Source organism: Cricetulus griseus, chromosome 3 (assembly GCF_003668045.3).
Source record: "Cricetulus griseus strain 17A/GY chromosome 3, alternate assembly CriGri-PICRH-1.0, whole genome shotgun sequence".
Taxonomy (NCBI): Eukaryota; Metazoa; Chordata; class Mammalia; order Rodentia; family Cricetidae; genus Cricetulus; species Cricetulus griseus.
Window position 1 is genome coordinate 116,017,012 of NC_048596.1, and position 23,369 is coordinate 116,040,380.

The 23,369-nt window shown below is 46.7% G+C and overlaps 2 protein-coding genes across 2 annotated transcripts in view; both read left to right on the forward strand.

Moving 5' to 3' along the window:
- Nucleotides 1–2,028: 2,028 nt before the first annotated feature.
- Nucleotides 2,029–13,745, forward strand: LOC107977576. Its single transcript, XM_035441641.1, has 7 exons — nucleotides 2,029–2,097; nucleotides 9,783–9,800; nucleotides 10,824–11,025; nucleotides 11,186–11,433; nucleotides 11,928–12,096; nucleotides 12,244–12,458; nucleotides 13,665–13,745. Exons 1-7 carry the CDS (start codon nucleotides 2,029–2,031, stop codon nucleotides 13,695–13,697), a joined length of 954 nt encoding a protein of 317 aa, XP_035297532.1. The 3' UTR covers nucleotides 13,698–13,745.
- Nucleotides 13,746–15,562: 1,817 nt separating this feature from the next.
- Nucleotides 15,563–23,369, forward strand: part of LOC113831894 — a 15,770-nt gene continuing 7,963 nt past the window's right edge. The window contains exons 1-3 of the mRNA XM_035441642.1: nucleotides 15,563–15,679; nucleotides 20,931–21,132; nucleotides 21,293–21,540. Coding sequence (XP_035297533.1) covers nucleotides 15,563–15,679; nucleotides 20,931–21,132; nucleotides 21,293–21,540 — 567 coding nt within the window. The remainder of the gene's footprint in view (nucleotides 15,680–20,930; nucleotides 21,133–21,292; nucleotides 21,541–23,369) is intronic.

A 23,369-nucleotide genomic window follows, 5' to 3' on the forward strand; every position in this document is an offset into this window, starting at 1 on the left:
GTTCGAGACCAGCCTGGTCTACAAGAGCTAGTTCCAGGACAGCCTCCATGTATGCTGCAGGTCAGAAGAGGGCAACATTACGGATGGTTGTGAGCCACCATGAGGATGCTGGGAACCAAACTCAGGACCTCTGGAAGAGCAAGGAGTGTTCTTAACCTCTGAGTCATCTCTCCAGCTCATAATTAGATTTTTAAAAAAATTCTAGAGTACATTTAACTTCACCAAAAATAAATACATAAACAAACAAATACATAAATCCTTTGTGGTTCATGCCGGACAATTGGTGGTATCTACATGTACACATAAGATGCAAAGTCAGTAAAGAGCTTGACTTTCTCTGTTTCTCCAAAGTGCGTTCTTCAAATATTTAGTTACTATATCTGTGTTCACATGGGGCTAGGGTTTATCTGTTGTTTTGTAAATTATGCCTTATGTAAGTCCCTTCGTATCCTTCATGATGCTTTCAACTTGTGTCACCCCCTTCATGGTGTCAGCATGACCATGCCTCCTTTGGTTTTCTCTGCCCATCAGAGCTCATATCTTTATTTTCAGGACTTTTTTTTTGGTGTGGTGTTTTGAGACAGGGTTTCTCTGTGGCTTTGGAGGCTGCCGTGGAACTAGCTCTTGTGGACCAGACTGGTCTCAAACTCACAGAGATCCACCTGCCTCTGCCTCTGCCTCTGCCTCCCGAGTGCTGGGATTAAAGGCGTGCGCCACCACCGCCCGGCTTGTTTTCAGTCCTTTACATCACTGTTTTGTTTCTAGGAATGGATTGCTAACATCAATAACTCAGTAACTAAATGGCCAACAACCAAACACCTGTCATCTCCCCAGCCGGACACCACTGTAGAACCTTCCCTCTCTTTTATCCAGATACCACTCACCAACACTCAGCTTTCAGCATGGCTAACCTGTTCTTATCCTACCCACTTGACTCTGTAGAATCTCAGGGAGCTCACCGTGCCTACTAATGTGACTGCCCACTCTATCCTTCAAGAGTGGTCATTTCCCTCTGTAAACTCTCACGAAGAACTGACACCCTGTTCCTAGTACCCTTTCCAGTGAACACAGCAGGCCCTGGGTGCTATGGCGTCCTCTGAAGACCAAGATTTGGCTTAAAACAAACCCTTTTCCATAACATTTTTCCTTGAGCCATGACTGCTGGTCTGAACCTACAGCTTTATACAAAGAGTGGTACGTTAGGATGGGAAGTGGTGTACCAGGAGGACATGGTTGTTCTGTGGACACTAAACATCTTCCTCCCAGCACTCCAGAGAGTGTTGATTCCTCCTCTCTCTCCAGAATTCCAGGCCTTCTGCACTTTCCCTGAAGGAAGCAACTGGAAGCTGATTCCATGTTCCCAGCTTTCTTCTCACTGTGTTTATCCATCTCCCTCACAGTTGCCACGACAATCCTCCTGCCTGTTAGTGAGTGTGTAGGCTTGCACTTGTTGTATCCATCCACCTGTGAAGTAGAATCCATCTCTTAACCAGACAAGGTATGACCCTGTCCTTCTCCCTCTTTTCTGGCAAACATTCCACCACCGAGCTACCTCCCAAATCCCCAGATCAGTTTTCTTAATCTTTGTTTCATACTGGAAGCTTCCTTCAAATGTCCAGTGAAAGGTCTTCACCATTCATATTTAAAATTGAGGAAATGGCCAGGCAGTGGTGGTGCACGCCTTTAAGCCCAGCACTCAGGAGGCAGAGGCAGGCGGATCTTCGTGAGTTTGAGGCCACCCTTGTCTAGAGTGAACTCCAGGACAGCCAGAGCTACAAAGAGAAATCCTGTCTTGAAATACTTTAATAAAATGTGGAAATGAATAGAGTATGAATTATCTTGCATGGGACTTGTCTGGGGCCAGAATGGTGGGACAGAAGACAACTGAGAAATAGTCTGTAGAAAGGCTGTGTGCTGGGGTCACTTGTTCAAGGCGGGGAAGAAAAACTACTGACCTGCCAGGCACCATTAGGACCTAGAAGATGAAGGACATTCCTGGAATGGAATGGTCTGCTTGCCATCGTGGCCATGGTGACATCCGGGCTTGAGCTGCTGCCAAGGGGCATGTTTGGATCCTATGGCCCTGCTGCAGTCCTGGTCTGTGTTGTTGTCTATGGCTCCTGTTATCACTGAACACCTTGAGGATACCGGGGCCTGAGCCACCACATGTGGCCACTGCAGGGGCCACCCCAATCTCAGTGGTCTGCACTGTCTCCTGGGGGCCATGGAGGCAACCAGGCTGGGCTGCAGCTGAGGCCCATGTCTGAATCCATGGCCTTATGCAGCTCGGGTTCATGTTGTTGTCCATGGCACCTGTTGCCCTCCAAGGGCCGTGCAGATGTCTTGGGTATGGGCTACCACCTGGGGCCATGTTGATGTGTGGGGGCCACCCTTCAGCTTGGTGATGCTAGTCTGAGGAGCCTGAGCTGTTACCAGGGTCCATGGGGACATCCAGGCCTAGAGTGCTGCCAGGGACCATGTCTGTGTTGATGTCCATAGCCCATGTTGCCACCAAAGGCCACAAGGATGCCTGGGTTCTGGGCCACCACCTGTGTCCATGTTGGGATAAGGCAACATGCAGTTGCCTAGGCTCTACTGATCTGGGTAGGGACCAGAGTATCATCCAGGCCTAAGGTACTGCCTCAGGCCATGTATGGGTTCATGGCCCTATCAGTGCCAGGGTCTATTGATGTCCCTGGCTCCTGTTACAATCAAAGGTGTTCCACTGTGCTGGGTCTGGCCCTCTACCTGGAGCCATGTTGGAGTCTAGAGACTACTCTACTGATAGGCACATTCCAATCTGAGAGGCCTGTGCTGCCACCTGAGGCCATGTGAAACTTGCACCAAGGTACTGCTGCTGCTGCTGGGTATGTCTAGGTCTGTGGTCCTGATGCAGCAGTGGCTAAGGTCGTGACTTGGGGGTCACATTACAGCTTTCATGCTGATTTTTTTTAAAGGCATATTTATTGTTTTGTTGGTTTTGGTTTTTGGTGTTTTTGATGTTTTGTTTTGGTTCTGCTTGTTAGGTCCCAGTCGCCACGGGGTCTCTGTGAGTTGCTTGTCAGCCAATAACCACAGGTACATTCTGTTTTCTAGTCCTGGCTTCAGCTCCAGCCTTGTCCACTAGCATCAACCTCTAGTTGTAACACCTGGGAAAACTTGGACTCTTACACTTGGGGTTTCTCCACTGTGTTGTAAGTATATATAAGGCTGTTCTCCCCCTGGAAAAAGGTCAGATGAATAAAGTTAGATAGGCACATATAGCACAAGTGGCCAGAAGTCTCTTAATTAAATCTCCAGGCTTTCAACCAATACTGGCACTTAGTTGTGGCTGGGACTAAAGGCTTGCACCACCACCGCCCAGCCAAAGATGCTGGTTTCATATAAAACTAAGATGGTTCACATCAGCTGTCTACTCCACCAGAAATGCTGAAGGAATTTCATCTGTCTAAAGGAAAGAGTATTAGAGAAACACTTAGACCTTCGAGCATGTAACTATAAGGTGCATCTTTATTCTCTCTTAAAATACACTACAGTTTACAGAAAAATCAATAAAATTGTCCTGTGGGGTGCCTAGTATATACATGACAAAAATATCATAAAAGACAGGCAGGGATGGTGGTGGCAGACCTACAGTACTGAGGGCTTCTACATTGATGTGCAGTTTCAAGCTCTATAATTAAGTAGTTTGTGTGAAGTGGTTATTAGCACCACCAGACCTTGACCAATTGAGCTAACTGGCCAGCTGAAAAACTAGTTACATTGTAATCTCTAAAGAAACTATTAACAGCCAGTCAGTGGTGGCATAAGCCTTTAGTTCCAGCACTCGGGAGGCAGAGGCAGGCATATCTCTGTGAGTTCAAGACCAGCCTGGTCTACAAGAGCTAGTTCCAGGACAAGCTCCAAAGCTACACGGAAACACTGTATCAAAAAACAAAAACAAAAACAACAAAAACAAAAAAGAAAACTATTGATATATAAGACAAAGAACTGGAGTTAACACCAGAACGTAGTTAAAATGGAGTCTATTTGAGTCAGGGTTTTACTATATGATTCAGGTTCTGTAACCCAGGTGAATATGGAGCTTACCATGTAGCCCAGGCTGCTCTCAAACTTTCAGATACTCTTACTGCAGTTTCCTGGGTGTTGGGATTATAGGTGTGTGCTACTGTATCCATCTTAAAATGAAGTACTAAAAAATATTCAAATATGTGAAAAGGAGACAGGGAAGGGAGAACAAAACACATACACAAACCAGACACAGACACAAACCACACACACACACACATACACATACACACACACACACACACACCCCAGAAGGGAAACACAGGTAAATAATGATAGAGCAAAGTTTAACCATATCAATTACCACATTAAATATCTAAATATCTGTGGAGTTAAAAGGGAGACCCAATTATATTCTACTATGAATGTATTTTAAACACAGTGTCATAGAGCCAGGCACATGGTGTGCCTCCAAGGTCTCAGATACTCACCAGGCTAAGATGACAAGATCACTTGAGCCTAGAGTTGACACCAACCTGAGCAACAAGTGAGACTCCCATCTTGACCTGTCCAGCAGGCCAGGTTATTTGTGGGTCTCGAGGGGGTATCACCTAAGGGGGTCAATGGGGGCGAGAGAGAAAGGAGACCAAGCGGCGCAAGAAAGGACAAGAGTCCGTCTGTGCAATGTCAAGGTCTCGATTTACTGGGGCTTAGAGTAGGCTTAAATAGCCCTGCAACAATAGAATTGGGGGGAATAATAGAAGGAACATCAGGTATTTGCTGGGACTGGAACATTCTTCTTGTCAGCCGGAACATCTAGTGGTCTTTCTTGGAACAGCGAACAGAAAAGCTCCAGACCCTTTCTCAGAACAGAAGCAGTTAGCAGTTCCGCTTGGCCAAAACGTGTCTAATTACAGGTTACAGGAGGCTCACAGAGCTGGCTTTAAGCCGCAAACTTAAAGGTCATTAAAAGTCTTACAAAGGTGGACTTTAAGGCGCATAGTTTTGGGCCCACGGTCCCTTACACCATCTCAAACTCAAAAGTAAATGTAAAGACACAAACAGACATAGGTCAATGGGAAAAAGGAGAGCAAGCGAGTGATAAAAGACACAGATGCAATTAGCAAGCATGACATTAGCTAAAGACTTCAGCTCAAGCATTAACAGAGGTACAGGGAGATACTCATAATAAACGTCAATTCATCCAAAGATGTAGCAATCATAAAATGTTTCTATATGTAATAAGAGTTTCAAACTCCACAGAGCAACATCTAACAGAATGAGAGGGAGATAATACTGTACCTGAACCCAGCAGGAAGTCTTACCATTCCTCTGAACAGACAGAAAACAGTGTAAAAAAGAAAATTAAAGTTCATATAGTCAGCAGTGATATGATGAGTATCTTCAGCCAACTTGACCTAGTGTGTGCTTACAGAACACTACACCTGAATCTCCAGAATACACGCACAAGGGTTCAAAGCATACTCAGAACAGACCAGAGCAAACCTCAGTAAATTCATGGGGAATGAAAGCTAGCTCTTATTATCTGACCAAGGCAGGGTGGACATGAAGCCTTGAGCACCTGAGGCCTGTGAAGAGTGAGGAAAAGGTGCTGAGGAGATCAGGCAGTCATGGAATCAGATATCAGATGTTGAAAGTTGGGACGATAAAGTGTGGTAGAACATTATTTTAAGGTGTGTGACTTTTGCTTATGCTGCATTTGTTTAACTCTGAAGCTGTGATTATTTGCCTGTCTAAAATACTGGATGGTCCTAATAAGGAGATGAACAGCCAATAGTGAGTCAGGAGCAAGGATAGGCAGGGCTGGCAGGCAGAGAGTATAAATAGAAGGAGAACCAGAGAGGAGGACATCAGGGGCCAGCTACCCAGCCATCTAGCCATACAGAAGGAAAGTAAGATATACAGAAGAAAGATAAAAGCCCAAAGGGAAATGGTAGACAGGTTAATTTACAATCAGAAAAGCTGGCTAGAAACAAGCCAAGTTAAGGTCAGTCACTGATAACTAAGAATAAGCCTTCATTTACTTGGGAGGTGAGTGGCAGACCCCCCCCCACCCAAAACAAGGCCAAAAAGACAAGAGTAAAACATTGCACTACATGGAAGGAGGTACCATTTACTTACTTGGACCGCAGCCCTGGGTCTCTGGCTTCCTGCCTGCCCTCAGGATCATAACTGAGGTGCAGCTGCCTTATTCGGACTGGCTAGGACAATGGTACACAGAATCTGGCCCCAGACTTCCTGGTAAGCCACTTTTATCTGCCAGATACATTGTCGTGACATGACATGTCCCAGCCTTAACCCATGAGGTTCAGCCTGAGTGGGGGTGTGTGGACCTGGAAACTCCTAGCAACCCAGCAGACCAAACACAGGCATCTTGTCATCTTTGAGAGCTGTCAGTTCCATGTTGTGAAACTAGAGTCTTTTCTTTATTTACCATCTTTTCAACTGTTTCTTAACCATGCTTCGACGGCCATTAGGAGATCACTCATTTCCTTCTCTTTCCTCTCTGGTAGCTCGCCCTTAACTCTTGTCCTCACTTGTTACTTACACACACCTAGCCCGTCTGCCCAGGTGAGGCTCAGATGCTTAGGCCCATAGAGATGCAAACTAGGAGACATTCTTACACTGAGGCCATGTCATTCAATAGCAAATCAGCTAGCATCAGATATTCAATGCAGAACAGAGCTCCTGGTTCCCGGAACCCCTGGAAATTGCTCCCGACGATACATGGCCAACTTGCCCTCTCTCCTCTGGTCACAGAGGACAAACGTCTTACAAGGAGTGAAATGTGGTGACTACTGTGGGTCCTGGACACACAAATGATGGGGGAGCAGAAACTGGAGTCTATGAACCCGAAGCAAACTTTACTGCAGACACCTGGGGCAAAAAGATGCTTACCAGCTAACTGGGGCCACAGTCAGAGTCCAGGCTTCCGATACTGTGGCAATAGGGGAGGATTTTGAGCCTCTTTTTATAGTGAAAACTAAGCAGCAGGCACAGGATAAAGGATTTTATTTTTTTTTTTTACAATCTAGAGATTAATCTTAGAGTCTGTTGTGCCCAAACTCTGAACTCTGAAATCACAAAGAGACCTGACCCAATGCAAAAGCAAAGACTCTTTAATTTTACGAGTTACCTGGCATTAACACGGGTCCTCCATTCAACACACCAGGAGGAGCAGGAGGGACAGTGGGTGGGGAATATATTAGGGTAGAGCAAGGGGAGTGTCTGGGGGGGGTCCCCTAGTTGCATAGCAACAGTCTCAGGATTTGTTAGCCTCAGGACTGGGGCATCATATCCTATGTTGGTTGGTCAGATGGAGCTGCAGCAAGGTTGCTATTCCTGGAAGCACTCGATTACTATACTTTGCATTCCATTGCTATTGGTAAAGCTCATCCAGAGCCCACCAGCTAACTTTTGTTTGGTTCCTGGCCACATGGAGGGCAAGGTTGGGCAAGGTCGGGTAGCTAGGGACCTCAGCACAAGTTGCTGAGTCAGGGGCCTACCACATCTTAGTGTGTCTTTTCTGCAGCCTGTTATGGCTGCTAAGGCAGGGGTCTGGGTGAGGGTCTGGGCCCTTCAGAGTCATGTTTACATTTTAAGATTTACAGTTTCTTATGGGGTGTTGGCTTAAGCTACTTGCAGAAGCCTGAAGCTATCCTGACACAGCTATTCTTACCATTTTTGGTAAGGATATGTTGTGCCCAAATTATGAAACCCCAAAATCACGAAGAAACCCATTTCAATGCAAAAGCAGAGCCTTTTTATTGTAGTTGTTAACTGAGCTTTAACCCCATTAATCTGGTCTTTCATCCATTCACTATGGCGATTAGCTGGAGAAAGACCCTCAGAAACCACCAGGCAGGGATCTTATAGGGCAGTGTAAGGGATTGTCTAGGGGATGCAACAGTCTCATGATTGGTGCATTTCCAGGCTTGGACAACATGCCCTGTGTTGATTGGTCAACTGGTTGCTATGGCACATAGGTCCGCCCAGGGTGGTTGCTATGCTCTGCATATCACTGTTGTGCACCTGTCTGTAAAGCACACCCAGAGTTGTAAAGCACAGCTCCACCAGCTAATTTCTGATTGGTTGCATGCCACAAAAAGGGTATCTGATCTTCAAGTGACCAGGGCAGGTCAAGCAAGGTCAGACATGTGCTGCAGAGGCCTACAGATCTTTTTGGCAGTCTGTCATGTGCTAAATAAAGCAGGGAGCTGGTCCCTTCATACACAAGACAATGTGAGTGGAAGGTCACATAAAGGCAGTAGCTGAAGTGAAAGGCAGTAGCACTTCTATGGGAGTGCCATAGAAGCAACTATTAAAGGTTAACCTTGGTGCATGGGAGTTGTAAGGCTTAGTTAACCTTGGACCACTGATGAAGCTTCTGGCTATAAGGAAAAAAAGCAACTGTCAAATCTCATCTTTATAGGCTTATATTTTTATATTCCTTGGATCTTCACTACAAGGTAAGTGGCTTACATTATGGGCTCAGATTCAGGTGGGGTCACAGTGACTGGAGTCTCTGGAAAGGGAGGGATGGTCAGAAGAGGTGGGCTTCCACTCTGACCTTGTTTTAGCTGTAGGTACCTGCCTGGGAGCAGTGACTCCAAAGGCAGTCACAGGGACTCCCAGCCGCTGCTCTTTCTGGTAGCCAGGGTGAGAGAAGGAAGGGCTCAGGCCTCCAAGCCAGGATCCCCAACAGGGTGGGCAGTGTTGTCAGCCCCTGGGCCATGGGATTGAGAAACTTGTCTCCAAGGTTCTGATGGTTCCAGAGTGTTGCTCTTTTGTCTTTTAATATAACTAAATGAAAGAATGCAAAATGCAAGGTAGCTGCTTCTCTAGTCAGGAAGAAGACAGGGATCAATAACTCCTGGGGATGGGGGCTGGAGGTAGGATTCCATGAATGATTCAAGAGGTCCCAGCATTCAAGAGGCAGTCCCAAACTCTGCTTCAGTAAGATCACCTCAGTTTGAACCCTGGTTCTACCACTTTTTAGATATAACCTTAACAACCTCCCCAAGCCCCATTTTTCCTTCTTCCAAATAAAAATGACAGTAGGATATACATGGCATTGATAGGGCTAGTTGTGGCCTTCATGTAGCTTTTGGCCATAAGTATTATTGTTCACTATGGGTGGAACATCAGCCATGGGCCTGGAACCCTGTTTGAAAGGGCAAAGGCCAAACTGATGGCAGACAAAGTGCCTCTCAGCCCCTCGCCCCCATGGGAAATTTGAAGGAGAGTCTGGGATTTCCAATTGAGTGATTCCTTTTGACCACTGAGGCAGGGGTCAGAGGGAGACCACCAGCCTTTGGGACCCATTGTTCTTCTCCTCTGACCTGAGAAAGAGGTATTCTCCCCTGCCCTTCACTTGGTGCACCAAAATGCATGCTCAGGCCAATGGCAAGTTCAGGAGCCAACTAGACCTCAGATAAACAAACCCTGCTCTCTGGTATTGTCCTTATCCGAAAGAGTTCTCAGTGATTCACAGCGGTCAGCTGATGCCCAGCTGGCCAACCTTATTGTCCCCAGTTTACAGATGAGGAAGTTGAGGTGGAGAGAGAAGGGAGTTTTTGATGTCCCATATGGAGAGGTGACATAGGTCTCTCAACTTGTAATCATCCATCTAATGCAGACTTATGCAAAACACACAGATATTGAGCAGCCAGAAGAGGGAGACAGCTGAAACAGCCAGGGCAGGGAGATCAGGTGAGGTAGCTGGTGATGACGACTGGTTTTTCTCTCCCTAGATGAGCTTCTCATCCCAGGTAAATGGAGCAGAAGTGCTTGGCTCACCTTGTCTCCTCCCCAGGAAGGGTGCCAGCTGTCTCAACAGGGTCCAGGACAGTGCACTGTCTTCTATAACTGTGACTTCTGCTTGACCCAGTGGGTATGGAGTGAATGGGGAGCTAGGAGGAAGGGGCTCTCCCTATTTGTTGGACGTTAGAGAGAATGACTGCTGACCAAAGGACACAAGGACACAAAGATCTCAGAGTGCTGGGATGAAGGGTCACTCATCCCAAGTCCTTTAGCAGTGCCCCAATAGTTCTCTCTTCTCTTCTCTCTGCCCCCTCCCTGTCTGTCACCAAAGCTCAGGTATAACAAGGGCGTGAAAACATCCTTCCAAGTTCCCAAAGTCCCTGTCCCAGTAAAGATGAGAAAATAAACTTGATTTCTCAGTTCCTTATTGGAAAAAAAATATGCCATGGTATTTCTTTAGTACATGCCAATCATGATGGTCATGTGGTGGACACAGATTAGCTTGTGTACTCTAGCAAGTTTGACATTCCCCAATTTCCTCCTGAAAATAAGGATAGTATAACTATCATGAGAACTGTAGCAAGGAGTGAAGGAATGCATGTTTGCTATTGAGGTTATTGGACTTGGGATTTATCTACCCTGGTCCATATCTCACTGAAATTTTCCTATTTCTTCAGGCACATTTTTCAACCCAGGTACCTGCTGATACCCAGAACCCAGTGTTGCCTGTAGGAATGACAAGATGGAAGATGGATAAGGAAGGAGATCCAGGAGCCAGGAGAGGGCAGAGGAAAGAGTGGCAGGGTTTGGGGATAAGAGGATTACTGTGGGTGGTGAGGAAGTCCCAATTGCTGGACAGTATAGGGTCCTTCAGGGTGGATCTGTGCTTTTCTGGTCTCTGAAGTCCCTTACAGACAGGGAGGCAGGTGTAAATCCGTGAAGATCACCTGCCCAGGGCCCCACCCCAAGTCAGCCTTGACCCACCTTAGCCTGTGCACACAACCTGCAGTCTGAGACATTTCTCCTCTTAGAGCCTGGCAGGGGCATCCAGCATCTTTGCATTCTTCTTTTCTGAGAAATTCGTGAGTCAGCACTTCCAGGATGTGGAGTTAGACCAAGGCGATCCTCAGCCTGGAGACCTCTATGTGTTCCAATTGCAGTCTTCTAAGACACAGCGGTGTGGAGCCCATGTGGGTGTTTACTGTGGCCGAGGAGAGATCATACACTTAGAGAGTGAGCAATAACAAACTTGTCCAGTCATGAGGGGGCTTCACTGGGATGAAAACTGGGATGAAAGCATGGGTCTCTGAAATGGGGAGGGGCAGTCCAGGTGTGAGACTTCTGTTTGAGGAAATGCTAGTTATTATTTTCACTGGGTCTGCTATCCTCACAGGCATGACCTCCAGTGGTAGTGGACTACAAATGCTTCTGGAACACTGTGAAAGTGTGGTACACAAAGAGGGTCTCTATTCAATGATGCACACCCGAAAGCTCTTGAGAGTGCTTCGAAAACGTGATGGCATTGACCCTAAGGTGCTGGATCAACGTGTGCACACAGCTATGAACAGTGTTCCTCCTCGCTATCATCCTATTAGCAGCAACTGTGTGCACTTTGCACTGAACCTGTTGGGCATGGACTCAGTAAGCACTACTTGTCTAGCCACACATATCCCCATGCTTGCTCCTGAGTTTGCTAACAAATGCAACTACCCAACCTGCTCCAGCAAAATTCAGATGTTCCCCTCCCCTACTACACTCAGGCAAGGTTCCCATAAACTTAAGGTCTTTACAATGGCAGTTCAAAAGGAAGGAGCCGGGAGAGGATAGAGAAAAGAGAGGCAGGATTTGGGGATAAGAGGATAACTGTGGATTGTGAGGACGTCCCAATTGCTGGACAGTATGGGGTCCTTCAGGGTGGCTCAGGGCAGGGTGGATCTGTAGTTTTCAGGGCTCTGCAGTCTCTTACAGACAGGGAGGCAGGTGTAAAGCAGTGAAAACCTCCTGCCAGGGTCATACCCCAAGCCAGGTTTTACATCTGTGATAAGCAGAATGACCCAACTCTGCCTGCACACACACCCTGCAATCTGAGACATTTCTCTTCTTAGACCATGATAAGGCCATCCTGCACCTTTAAGTTCTTCCCTGAGGAGCCCATGAGTCAGGATTTCCAGGAGGTGGAGTTAGACAAAGGCGATCCTCAACCTGGAGACCTCTTCCTGTTCAAGTTGCAGTCTTCTAAGTCACAGTGGTGCAGAGTCCATGTAGGTGTTTACTGCGGCCATGGAGAGATCATACACTTTGAGGGTGAGTGAAAATAAATTTGTCTGATTATTAGGGGGTGGGCTGGCATGAGAACTCTCTGGAAAGAAGAGTCACAGCCCTAGAATCTGACTTCAGTTTGACGAAAGTTGCTACCTCTGATTTGCACTGTGCTTGCTGCTATCCCCACAGACAGGACCTCCAGCAGTGGTGTGGTGAGGAAACAGTCCCTCAGTGACATAAGGCACTCAGGAGAGATTGCACATGTGCTTCACAAATGTAGCGGTGTTGATGCTGGAGTTCTGGAGTGCAGTGTGCAGGAAGCAATGACTGATGATCTTCATCTCCATGGTCCTGCTAGGAGAAACTGCCTGAACTTTGCATTGAAGCTGTTGGAGATGCAGTCAGTAAGTACCAGTCCTTTAGTAGCACAATTCCCCATCCTAGACCCTGAGCTTGCTTACAAATGCACTTAGCCAACCTGCTCCAGCAAAATTCAGATGTTCCCCAACCCTGCTACACTCAGACCAGTTTCCTCTAAATTCAGGGTCTTTACACTAGCATTTCAAAAGTCCCCAGAAACAAATTGGTGTGCCTATTTGTGAAGTTACACACTATGAAACCCTTTTGAGTCCTTGCCAGGCAGACCTCAAGCCCCAGTTCTTAAATCCAGACATGGTTACCGAATACTAATCTCCTACGCAGGTGCTGGTCCAACCCCATCATTCTTCTTCCTTCAGGAGAACTTTCTGAAAGAACATGTCAAGACACGTTCTGAACCTAAAGAGAATTATTTGCCCCAGAGGGACAGAGTCAGGGGACAGAAGACCAGGGAGAGAGGAGGAAAGGGGCAAGAGAGAAGGGAAGAGATATTTTCCCAGAGGGGCAAAGGACGGCCTCTGTATAAAGTGCAGGCAGATGTGGCTCTTACACAAATGGCAGTTGATAAAGGGAAAAGGGTAACCCCAATTGTTAGGATCAGTTGGTTTGTTTTGAATGGATATGTTAATTAGGGTAGACAAAAGGGAGCTTTTGATTGATGGAATTTAGTACTTTAACAGTTAGAACTTGGTGGTCAGCCTCAGGAGGAGGAAGTGGTCAAATAAGGGAATATACCTTGGTAGCTAACTTTAGAAATATAATCTAACATTTTGGATGGCCAGGGAATGGAAGAGGGCTAGACCTACAGAGTCTTGTTTGCCATGCTCTGGCCTACCTGAGCTATTCACTTTCTATTGACCCAAAGTCCAGCTTTCTGAGTTCCCCTCATCTCCAACCAACCCACCAATTCGGATCTTGGAGACTTGGGGATCCTTCTTCTACAAGTCAAGACAGCCCTTGGGAACTCTTCCTTTCTCCTAGTCTAGCCAGGATATTCTAACCACTCAACCCCATGTCCAAAACTTTAGTCCAAAGAGATATAATAACCCATACATCAGCCCAATTTAGGGTTATCTCTCCATCCAGACCTATTCCCCTCCTTTCTTCCTTTCACTTTTCCCTCCTTTCTTTCTTTGGGTCTCGGGAGCAAAGCTCCAGGAATCACAAATTCCTGGAGACCTGGAGATTACATCATAGTGAAGTCTGTGTGTTACTTCTCCCTTCCCTCCTAGATGTCAGTGGACCTGGACTTCATCAGGAATTGATGTGACCATGAGCCCTCCGGAGATTGCCAGAAGAGGCTTCAATAGGGATCATTAAAGTGCTTTCTAAAACTTAATTAGGATGTTAGATGTTCTCTCTACTCCACCTGGAACTGCTCTGCTCCCAAATGCACTTAGTGATGCTTCCTGGGTCATCCTGCCCCTAAATTCCAATTCTTCCAGGAAACTGCTAAGCTTCCCACTTAATAGGCCGGCTGCCTCCAGAGGGATTTAGGCTGTGAGAAAAGGAGCTTGGAAAGGCACCATCCCTTCATCTCCAGGCCTGGTGTTCCAACAGGTGCCTAAGGGTATGGTCTTCTTTCAGCATACCGCCCTTCCTTCACTGGGTGGGTGTGCAGATCCCTGGAGGTCAGATGATTAGGGTGGTATTAACTTTCAGACCTGTAAGTGTCTGCATTTGCTTTAAGTGCTGAGGTATGGGTGTAAGGGAAGGGGGTTTTCTGAGTGATTGGGCTGGGCAGGCTCTGTTCCTCCTTCCAATGTCCCCACACCCCAACCCCTGCAATGGTGCCGGTGCCTTTAAGAACGCCTTGCCTAGGCCCTAGCCCAGCCTGGAAGCTTATCCACCCAGAAGCACAGACTCATATCAGCCCTCCTTGCCTACAGTAAAGACAGGGGTGACTGGGCCGGCCCCATGAGGTGCTAGATCTACTCCACTACTAACTATAAACTGGTAGTTAGCAAAAGGTATGACTGGTCGTGACTGACAAAGACCACGGACAGCACCTGCGAAGCTGCAGCCTCCAGGGTTGGGACCAGCTGCTGTCCTCCACAGGGTTCCCTCAGCCAGGCAACCTTGTCTTAGGCAACCAAGGGAACCCAAGCCTGGAGAGGAAAGGGCTAGCCAGGCAGGGTTCTCACAAAACAGCTGCCAGCAAGAGGTTTGCAGCCTTTTATTAGCTGGGTGGGTTGATTCAATGAGAAACAAATAAACAAACAAAAACAAAACAAACAACAAAACACCCCCCAAAAAAACCCAAACCCAACACCAAGGGAGAGGGCTCTGAGTTCGTGAACTGGAGTTTGAGTCTGGGCCACTCCAGGACCTGACCCAGGATGTAGACTGAGAAATGGCTCCTTCTACAAAATCATTACTGCATCCCCCACCTCATTCTCACTCCACTTTGCAACCCCATTCCCCACTGCCCTATGACTCCGCCCTACTTGACTGGACTATGGTTCAGCCCTTTACCTTTGACATTTCTTTGTTCCTAAATTCAATAGTAATCATTTATTAAAGGCCTACAGCATAGACCTGCTAGTCATGTAACACAGCCCTGGACAGGAGACCACAGATGTTCTAACCGGGAGCAAGAATGAAGCAGTGACAAGTCAGCCTTTAGGGTCAGGAGGGGACAGTGAGAAGTCCTCCATTTTAGGGAGGAAAGTACTCACATTTTAGAAATGCATCTGGGGTCTCAGGGAAAGGACCACACATCCCAAAACACTAGAGACAAGCAATTTCACTTCTGCAGAAGGGGATTCAAGCTCCAAGCACACCCAGTGGGAGTCCCCCTGGAATTCATTACTGTTCCTCACTCAGGATGGTCAGTGCTAGGCCTCACATGCTTAGTTGGCTGCTAACAGTAAACCCTTAGAAACAGTGCAACTGATAAGCAAAGTGTAATTTTGAGAACAGGGTGAATCTTTTTTTTGGGGGGGGGTTGTTTTGTTTTGTTTTGTTTCTTGTTGCTGTTGTTTGTTTTAGACAGGTTTTCTGCGATGCCCTGGCTGTCCTGAAACTCACTGTGTAGATCAGGCTGTCCTTGAACTCACAGAGCTCTGCCTGCCTCTGTCTCCCAAGTGTAGGGATTAAAGGCATTTGCCACCACAGCTCAGGATGCAACATGGAGCACTTTGATCTTACACAAAGGTTAGGCTATGAGCCTGTGCAGAAGTCACAGCTCCCAGGGCTCCAGGCCTCTGCTGAGAAGAGTAAACCTGACACAAAGGGGATGAAGCCTGTGAGGACTCTAACATTTTATAAAAACTCCCTTTGATAGAAAGATGGTAAAGTTGGGTGCAATGGTGCTCACCTTAATCCCAGCACTCAGGAGGTAGAGGAAGACAGGTCTCTTTGAGTTCAAGAGAGCCTGGTCTACATAGTATGGTCTAAGAAGCCATGTCTACAAATGAAAAATAAATAAATAAATAAATAAACAACAATTAAGCATATTTAATTTCCATTTCCTACATCTAGGAGGACTGAGGAAAGCAATGAGTAGGTTCTTCTGATGTCAGCACAGTGTGACTAGAATCGCTGGAAGTCACTAGAATGAATGAGGGTTCTGCTCTCTCCAGATTTGTGTGTTGGAAGGATCTCAGGCTGGACTGAAGAAGTGAAAGTGCTCTTAGTTGGGGCTGGAGAGATGGCTCAGTGATTAAAAGCACCTGGTGCTCTTTCAGAGGACCCAGGGTCCATTTCCAGTGACCACATGTTGGCTCATGACTATCTACAACTCCAGCTCCAGGGGTTCTGATGCCCACTCCTGACCTTCTTGGACACCAAACAAATAAGTACATGATGCCCATGAATACATGCAGGCAAAACAAATGAAATAAAAAATAAATATTTTTTTAAAAAAAGAAAGAGATCACCGGGCATTGGTGGCAAATGCCTTTAATCCCAGCACTAGGGAGGCAGAGGCAGGCAGATCTCTGTGAGTTCAAGGACAACCTGGTCTCCAGAGCGAGTGCCAGGATAGGCTCCAGAGAAAACGTGTCTCAAATAACAAAAAAAAAAAAAAAAAAAAAAGGATGGCATAAACCACCTTGACCTATGTGTGCTTACAGACCACTACACCTGAACCTGCAGAATACACGTGCAAGGGTGCAAAGCATGCTCAGTAGAACAGACCAGAGCAAACCTCAGTAAGTTCATGGGGATTGAAAGCTAGCTCTTATTCTCTGACCAAGGCAGGGTGGACATGAAGCCTTGAGTACCTGAGGACAGTGAAGCGTGAGGAAAAGGTGCTGAGGAGATCAGGCAGTCATGGAATCAGATATCAGATGTTGAAAGTTGGGACGATAAAGTGTGGTAGAACATTATTTTAAGGTGTGTGACTTTTGTTTATGCTGCATTTGTTTAACTCTGAAGCTGTGATTATTTGCCTGTCTAAAATACTGGATGGTCCTAATAAGGAGATGAACAGCCAATAGTGAGTCAAGAGCAAGGATAGGTAGGGCTGGCAGGCAAAGAGTATAAATAGAAGGAGAACCAGAGAGGAGGACATCAGGGGCCAGCTACCCAGCCATCTAGCCACAGAGTAAGAAGGAAAGTAAGATATACAGAAGAAAGATAAAAGCCCAGAGGGAAATGGTAGACAGGTTAATTTACAATAAGAAAAGCTGGCTAGAAACAAGCCAAGCTAAGGCAGGTCACTCATAACTAAGAATAAGCCTTCATGTGTGATTTACTTGGGAACTGTGGGGCAGATTCCCCCCTACATAAGGCCAAAAAGACAAGAGTAAAACATCTCACTACAGGGAAGGAGGCACCATTTACTTTCCTGGACCCCAGCCCTGGGGCTCTGGCTTCCTGCCTGCACTGAGGGTCATAACTGAGGTGCTGCTGCCTCATTCAGATTGCCTAGGACAATGGTGCACAGAATCTGGCCGCCAGAACTTCCGTGGTTAGCCCACAAGACATGGCCAACTTTGGCCTCTCTCCTCTGGTCACAGAAACCTACTTTTTTTTTTTTTTTTTAAATAAAGATTTTATTTATTTATTATGTCTCTGCCTGCATGCCAGCAGAGGGCACCAGATCTCATTCAAGGTGGTTGTGAGCCACCATGTGGTTGCTGGGAATTGAACTGAGGAGCTCTGGAAGTACAGTCAGTTCTCTTAACCGCTGAGCCATCTCTCCAGCCCCCGAAAGAACTTCTTACAAGGAGTGAAATGTGGGTGACTACTGCTGGGTCCTGAACCACGAAATGATGGGGGAACAGAACACTGGGAGTCATGAACCAGAAGGCAAACTTTAGTCCCTGACACCCAAGGGCAGAAAGAAGCTTACCAGCCAACTGGGGCCAAGTAAGAGTCCAGGATTTTGATACTGTGGCAACAGGGAGGGTTTTGAGGCCTCTCGTCTGCTCTTGTTGTTTTTTTTCTCGAGACAGGTATTTCTATGTGTAGCTGTTGGACCCTATCCTGTGCCTCCTCTGTAAGACCACTGGCCTCGCAACTCAACAGAGGATTGCCTTGCCTCTGCTCCCAATTGCTTGGTGTGTGCACCGACCGACAGGCTTTGAACCTCTTTTTTATAGTGAAATACTAACAACAGGCATGACAAGAAGAAATTCTTTTTTTTTTTTTTTACAATCTTGAGGTTAGCTTAGAGTCACTTTAACATTTAGATTACAATTCCTTCTTATAGGGTGTTGGCTTAAGGTATCTACGCATCCTGACACAGGTATTTTCCTCTCCTGGGAGGATACAAGACAATGTGGTAGAAGGTCACATGGAGCAGTAGTTGAAGATTAAGGAAATGAAGAGCTGGAGTACCATCAGAAGAAACTTATATTAAAGGTTAACTTGGCCTCATGGAGTTGTTAAGACAAGGAGGCTTAATTAACCTTTGACTAATGAACGAAGCTTGCTGGCTATAAGGCCAAAAAAAAAAAAAACATTGTTTAAAGTTAAACTTCAGTTTGGTGACAGACCTGTGGTCTTCAGGTTTCATCTCTCTAGGCTTACAATTTTATATTCCTGGGATCTTCACTACAAGGTAAGCCGCTTACATTATGGGCTCATATTCAGGTGGGGTCACAGTGACTGGAGCCTCTGGAAAGGGAGGGATGGTCAGAAGAAGTGGGCTTCCACTCTGACCTTGTTTTAGCTGTAGGTACCTGGCTGGGAGCAGTGTCCCCAAAGCCAGTCACAGGGACTCTCTGCCACTGCTGTTTCTGATAGGCAGGGTGAGAGAAAGAAGGGCTCAGGCCTCCAAGCCAGGATCCCCAACAGGTTGGGCAGTGTTGTCAGCCCCTGGACCATGGGATTGAGAAACTTGTCTCCCAGGCACTGGTGGTTCCAGGGTGTTGCTCTTGGTCTTTTACTATAACTAAATGAATGAATGCAAAATGCAAGAGTAGCTGCTTCTCTAGTCAGGAAGAAAACAGGGGCAATACTTCCTGAGGGTGGGGGCTGGAGGTAGGATTCCATGAACCATTTAAGAGGTCCCAGCATTCCAGAGGCAGTCCCATACCCTGGTTCAGTCAAATCACCCCAGTTTGAACACTGGTTCTACCTCTTTTTAGATGAAACCTTAACTTCCCCAAGTCCCATTTTCCCTTCTTCCAAATGAGAATGACAGTAGGATCTATATGGCATTGTTGTTAGGACTAATTGTGGCCTTCATGTAGCTTTTAACCATAAGTATTATAGTTCATTATAGGTGGAACATCAACCATAGGCCTGGAACCCTGTTTGAAGGGGCAAAGGCCAAGCTGATGGCAGCCAGACTGCCTCACCCTGCAGTGGGAAATTTGAGGGAGAGTCTGGGTTTTCCAATTGAGTGATCCCTTTTGATCACTGAGGCAGGGATCACAGGGAGGCCACCAGCCTTTGGGACCCATTGTTCTTCTCCTCTGAACTGAGAAAGAGGTATTTTCCCCAGCCCTCCACTTGGTGCTCAAATGTGCATGCTCAGGCCAATGGCAAGTTCAGGAGCCAACTAGACCTCAGATAAACAAACCCTGCTCTCTGGTATTATCCTTATCACAAAGAGTTCTCAGTGATTCACAGCAGTCAGGTGATGCCCAGCTGGCCAACCTTATTGTCCCCAGTTTACAGATGAGGAAGTTGAGGTGGAGAGAGAAGGGGACTTTTTGATGTCCTATATGGAGAGGTGACATAGGTCTCTCAAGCTGTAATCAACACAACACAACAGATACTGGCAGCCAGAGCAGGGAGATCAGGTGAAGTACCTGGTGATGACGACTGGTTTTTCTCTTCCCTAGATGAGCTTCTCAACTCAGGTAAATGGAAGAGAAGTGCTTGGTTCATCATGTTTCCTCCCCAGACAGGGTTCCAGCTGTCTCAACAGAGTCCAGGACAGTGCACTGTCTTCCATAGCTGTGACTTCTGCTTGACCCAGTGGGTATGGGGTGAATGGGGGGCTCGGAATAAAGTGCTCTCCTTATTTGGTGGATACTAGTATGGCCCATGAACAAAGGGTACAAGGACACCAAGATGCCCAGAGTCCTGGGATGAAGGGTCACTCATTAGTCCTAGGTCCTTTAGCAGTACCCCAATAGTCCTCTCTTTTCTTCTCTCTTCTCTCTCCCACCTCCCTCTCTGCAACCAAAGCTCAGGTATAACCAGGGCAGATGAAATCATCTTCAAGTTTCCGAGCCCTCTGTCTCGTATAAGATGAAAACTAAGACTTGATTTTATCAGTTTTATTTTTATTTTTATTTATTATGTATACAACATTCTGCTTCCATGTATATCTGCACACCAGAAGAGGGCACCAGATCTCATAACGGATGGTTGTGAGCCACCATGTGGTTGCTGGGAATTGAACTCAGGACCTCTGGAAGAGCAGTCAGTGCTCTTAACCTCTGAGACATCTCTCCAGCCTGATTTATCAGTTTCTATAGGAAAAAAAAAAAATGCCATGGTGTTTCTGTACTACATGGGACTCATGATGGTCATGCGGTGAACACAGATTAGCTTGTGTACTCCAGCAAGATTTGAGATTTCCCCAATTTCCTCCTGAAAATAAGGATACTGTACCTATCTTGAGAATTGTAGCAAGGAGTGAGTGAATGCACATTTGCTATTGAGTTTATTGTACATGGGAGGTATCTACCCTGGTGTAGATCTCACTGAAGTTTTCCTGTTTCTTCAGGCCCACCTCTCAACATAGGTGTCTGCTGATACCCAGAACCCAGTGTTGCTATTAGGAATGAAAAGAGGGAAGACAGATAAGGAAGGAGATCCAGGAGCAGGGAGAGGGAAGAGTAAAGAGTGGCAGGATTTGGGGATAAGTGGGTAACGGTGGCTGGCAGGGAACTCCTAATTGCTGGACAATATGTGGTCCTTAGGGTGGCTCAGGACAGGTGCATCTGTTGTTTTCAGGAGTCTCAAATCTAAGTATAGGCAGGCAGGTGTAAATCAGTGAAGACCACCTGCCAAGGGCCCCACCCCAAGCCAGGTCTGACCCAGCTAAGCCTGTGCACACAACCTACAGTCTGAGACATTTCTCCCTTTAGAGCCTGATAGGGGCATCCAGCACCTTTGCATTCTTCTTCTCTGAGAAATTCCTAAGGCAGCACTTCCAGGAGGTGGAGTTAGACCAAGGCGATCCTCAGCCTGGAGACCTTTACCTGTTCCAGTTGCAGTCTGCTAAGGTGCAGCAGTTCGCGGCCCACGTGGGTGTTTACTGCGGCCATGGAGAGATCATACACTTTGAGGGTGAGCGAAAGCAAACTTGTCCAGTCATGAGGGGACAGCACTGGGATGAAAACTGGTAAGAAAGCATAGGTCTCTGAAAAGGGGAGGGGCAGCCCAGGTATGAGACTTCAGTTTGAGAAAATGGTGGCTCTGATTTTCACTGGATCTGCTACCCTTGCAGGAAAGAACCCCGGTGGTAGTGAAGTAGAAATGCTTGTGAATTCTTGTGAAGGTGTTGTGCACAAAGAGGGCCTTCAGTGGCTGAAGCAATCCCGAAATCTCATTCGTGTTCTTCGAAAACGTGGTGGCGTTGACTGTAAAATGCTGGAACAACGAGTGCAAAATGCTATGAGCAGCAAACCTCCTGAATACCATCCTACTAAAAACAACTGCATGCACTTTGCACTGGGCCTGTTGGGCATGGACTCAGTAAGCACTAAACTTATCTTGACACACATATCCCCATCCCAGCCCCTGAGTTTGCTAACAAATGCAACTACCCAACCTGCTCCAGCAAAATTCAGATGTTCTCCTCCCCTACTACTCTCAAACAAGGTTCCTCTAAATTTAAGGTCTTCACTCTGCAGTCCAAAAGTCCCCAGAAACAAATTGGTGTGCCTATTTGTGACGTTACACACTATGAAACCCTTTTGAGCTCTTGCCAGGGAGTCCTCAAGCCCCAGTTCTTAGATCCAGACATAGTTACTGAATACTACCAATCTCCTACCCAGGTACTGGTCCAATCCCATCATTCTTCTTCCTTCAAGAGAACTTTCTTAAAGGACACACCAAGACCAAGTTCTCAGCCCAAAGAGAATAGTTTGCCCCAGAGGGACAGAGGCAGAGGACAGAAGACAAGGGAGAGGGGAGGAAAGGGGTAAGGGAGAAGGGGAAGAGATATTTTCCCCAGAGGGTCAAAGGACTGCCTCGGGATAAAGTGCAGGCAGATGGGGCTCACAGGCAAATGGCAGTTTATAAAGGGAAAAGGGTAACCCCTGTTAGGGTGAGTTAGTTTGTTGTGATTGGGCATGTTGATTAGGGGCCTTTTTTTGTTTTCTTTTTTTTTTTATTTGAATTAGATACAAGATTGAATTACATGACAATCCCAGTTCCCTTCTCCCTCCCTTCCTCCCCTACCACCCCCCCAACTAAAACCCTACCTATCACATATCCTTTCTTCTATTCTTCACCTGACTCAACCTTTCTGCTCCCTCATGTCCTCTGCATCCTTCCTCTTCTTCCCTTCTCATTCTCATAGCTCCCTCCCCCCTCTTCCCATGCTCTCAATTTGCTCAGGGGATCTTGACCCTTTCCCCTTCTCCAGGGGACCATGTATGTCTCTCTTAGGGTCCTCCTTGTTTACTAGCTTCTCTGGCAGTGTGGAATTGCAGGCTGGTAATCCTTTACTCTATGTCTAAAATCCACATATGAGTGAGTACATATCATGTTTGTCTTTTTGTGATTGGGTTACCTCGCTCAGAATGGTTTCTTCAAGTTCCATCCATTTTCCTGCAAATTTCAAGATTCCATTGTTTTTTTCTGCTGGGTAGTACTCCATTGTGTAAATGTATCACATTTTCTCTATCTATTCTTCGGTTGAGGGGCATCTAGGTTGCTTCCAGTTTCTGGCTATTAGAAATAGTGCTTCTATGAACATCATTGAACAGATGTCCTTGTTATATGTTCGTGTATAGGGGGGGGGGTGGGGGGGGGGGGGGGGGGGGGGGGGGGGGGGGGGGGGGGGGGGGATGTGCTTCTTTTGGGTATATGCCCAGGAGTGGAATTGCTGGACCTTGTGGTAGACTCATTCCCATTTTCTTGAGGAGTCACCATACTGATTTCCAAAGTGGCTGTACAAGTTGGCACTCCCACCAGTAGTAGAGAAGTGTTCCCAAAAGGGGCCTTTTGATTGGTGAACTTCAATACTTTAATAGCTAGACCTTGGTCACCAGCCTCAGGAGGAGGAAGTGGTCAAATAAAGGAATACACCTTGGTGGTTAGCTTTAGGAATGTAATCTAACAGTTAGCAAGGCCAGGGAATGGGGGAGGGCAAGACCTACAGAGTCTTGTTTGCCATGCTCTGGCCTACCTGAGCCCTTCACTTTATTGACTCAAAGTCCACCTTTCTGAGTTCCACCCATTTCCAACCAACCCACCAATTCTGATTGGAGACGTAGGGAACCTAATTCTACAATTCAAGACAGCCCTTGAGAACTCTTCCTTTCTCCCAAGTCTAGCCAGGGTTTTCCAACCACTCA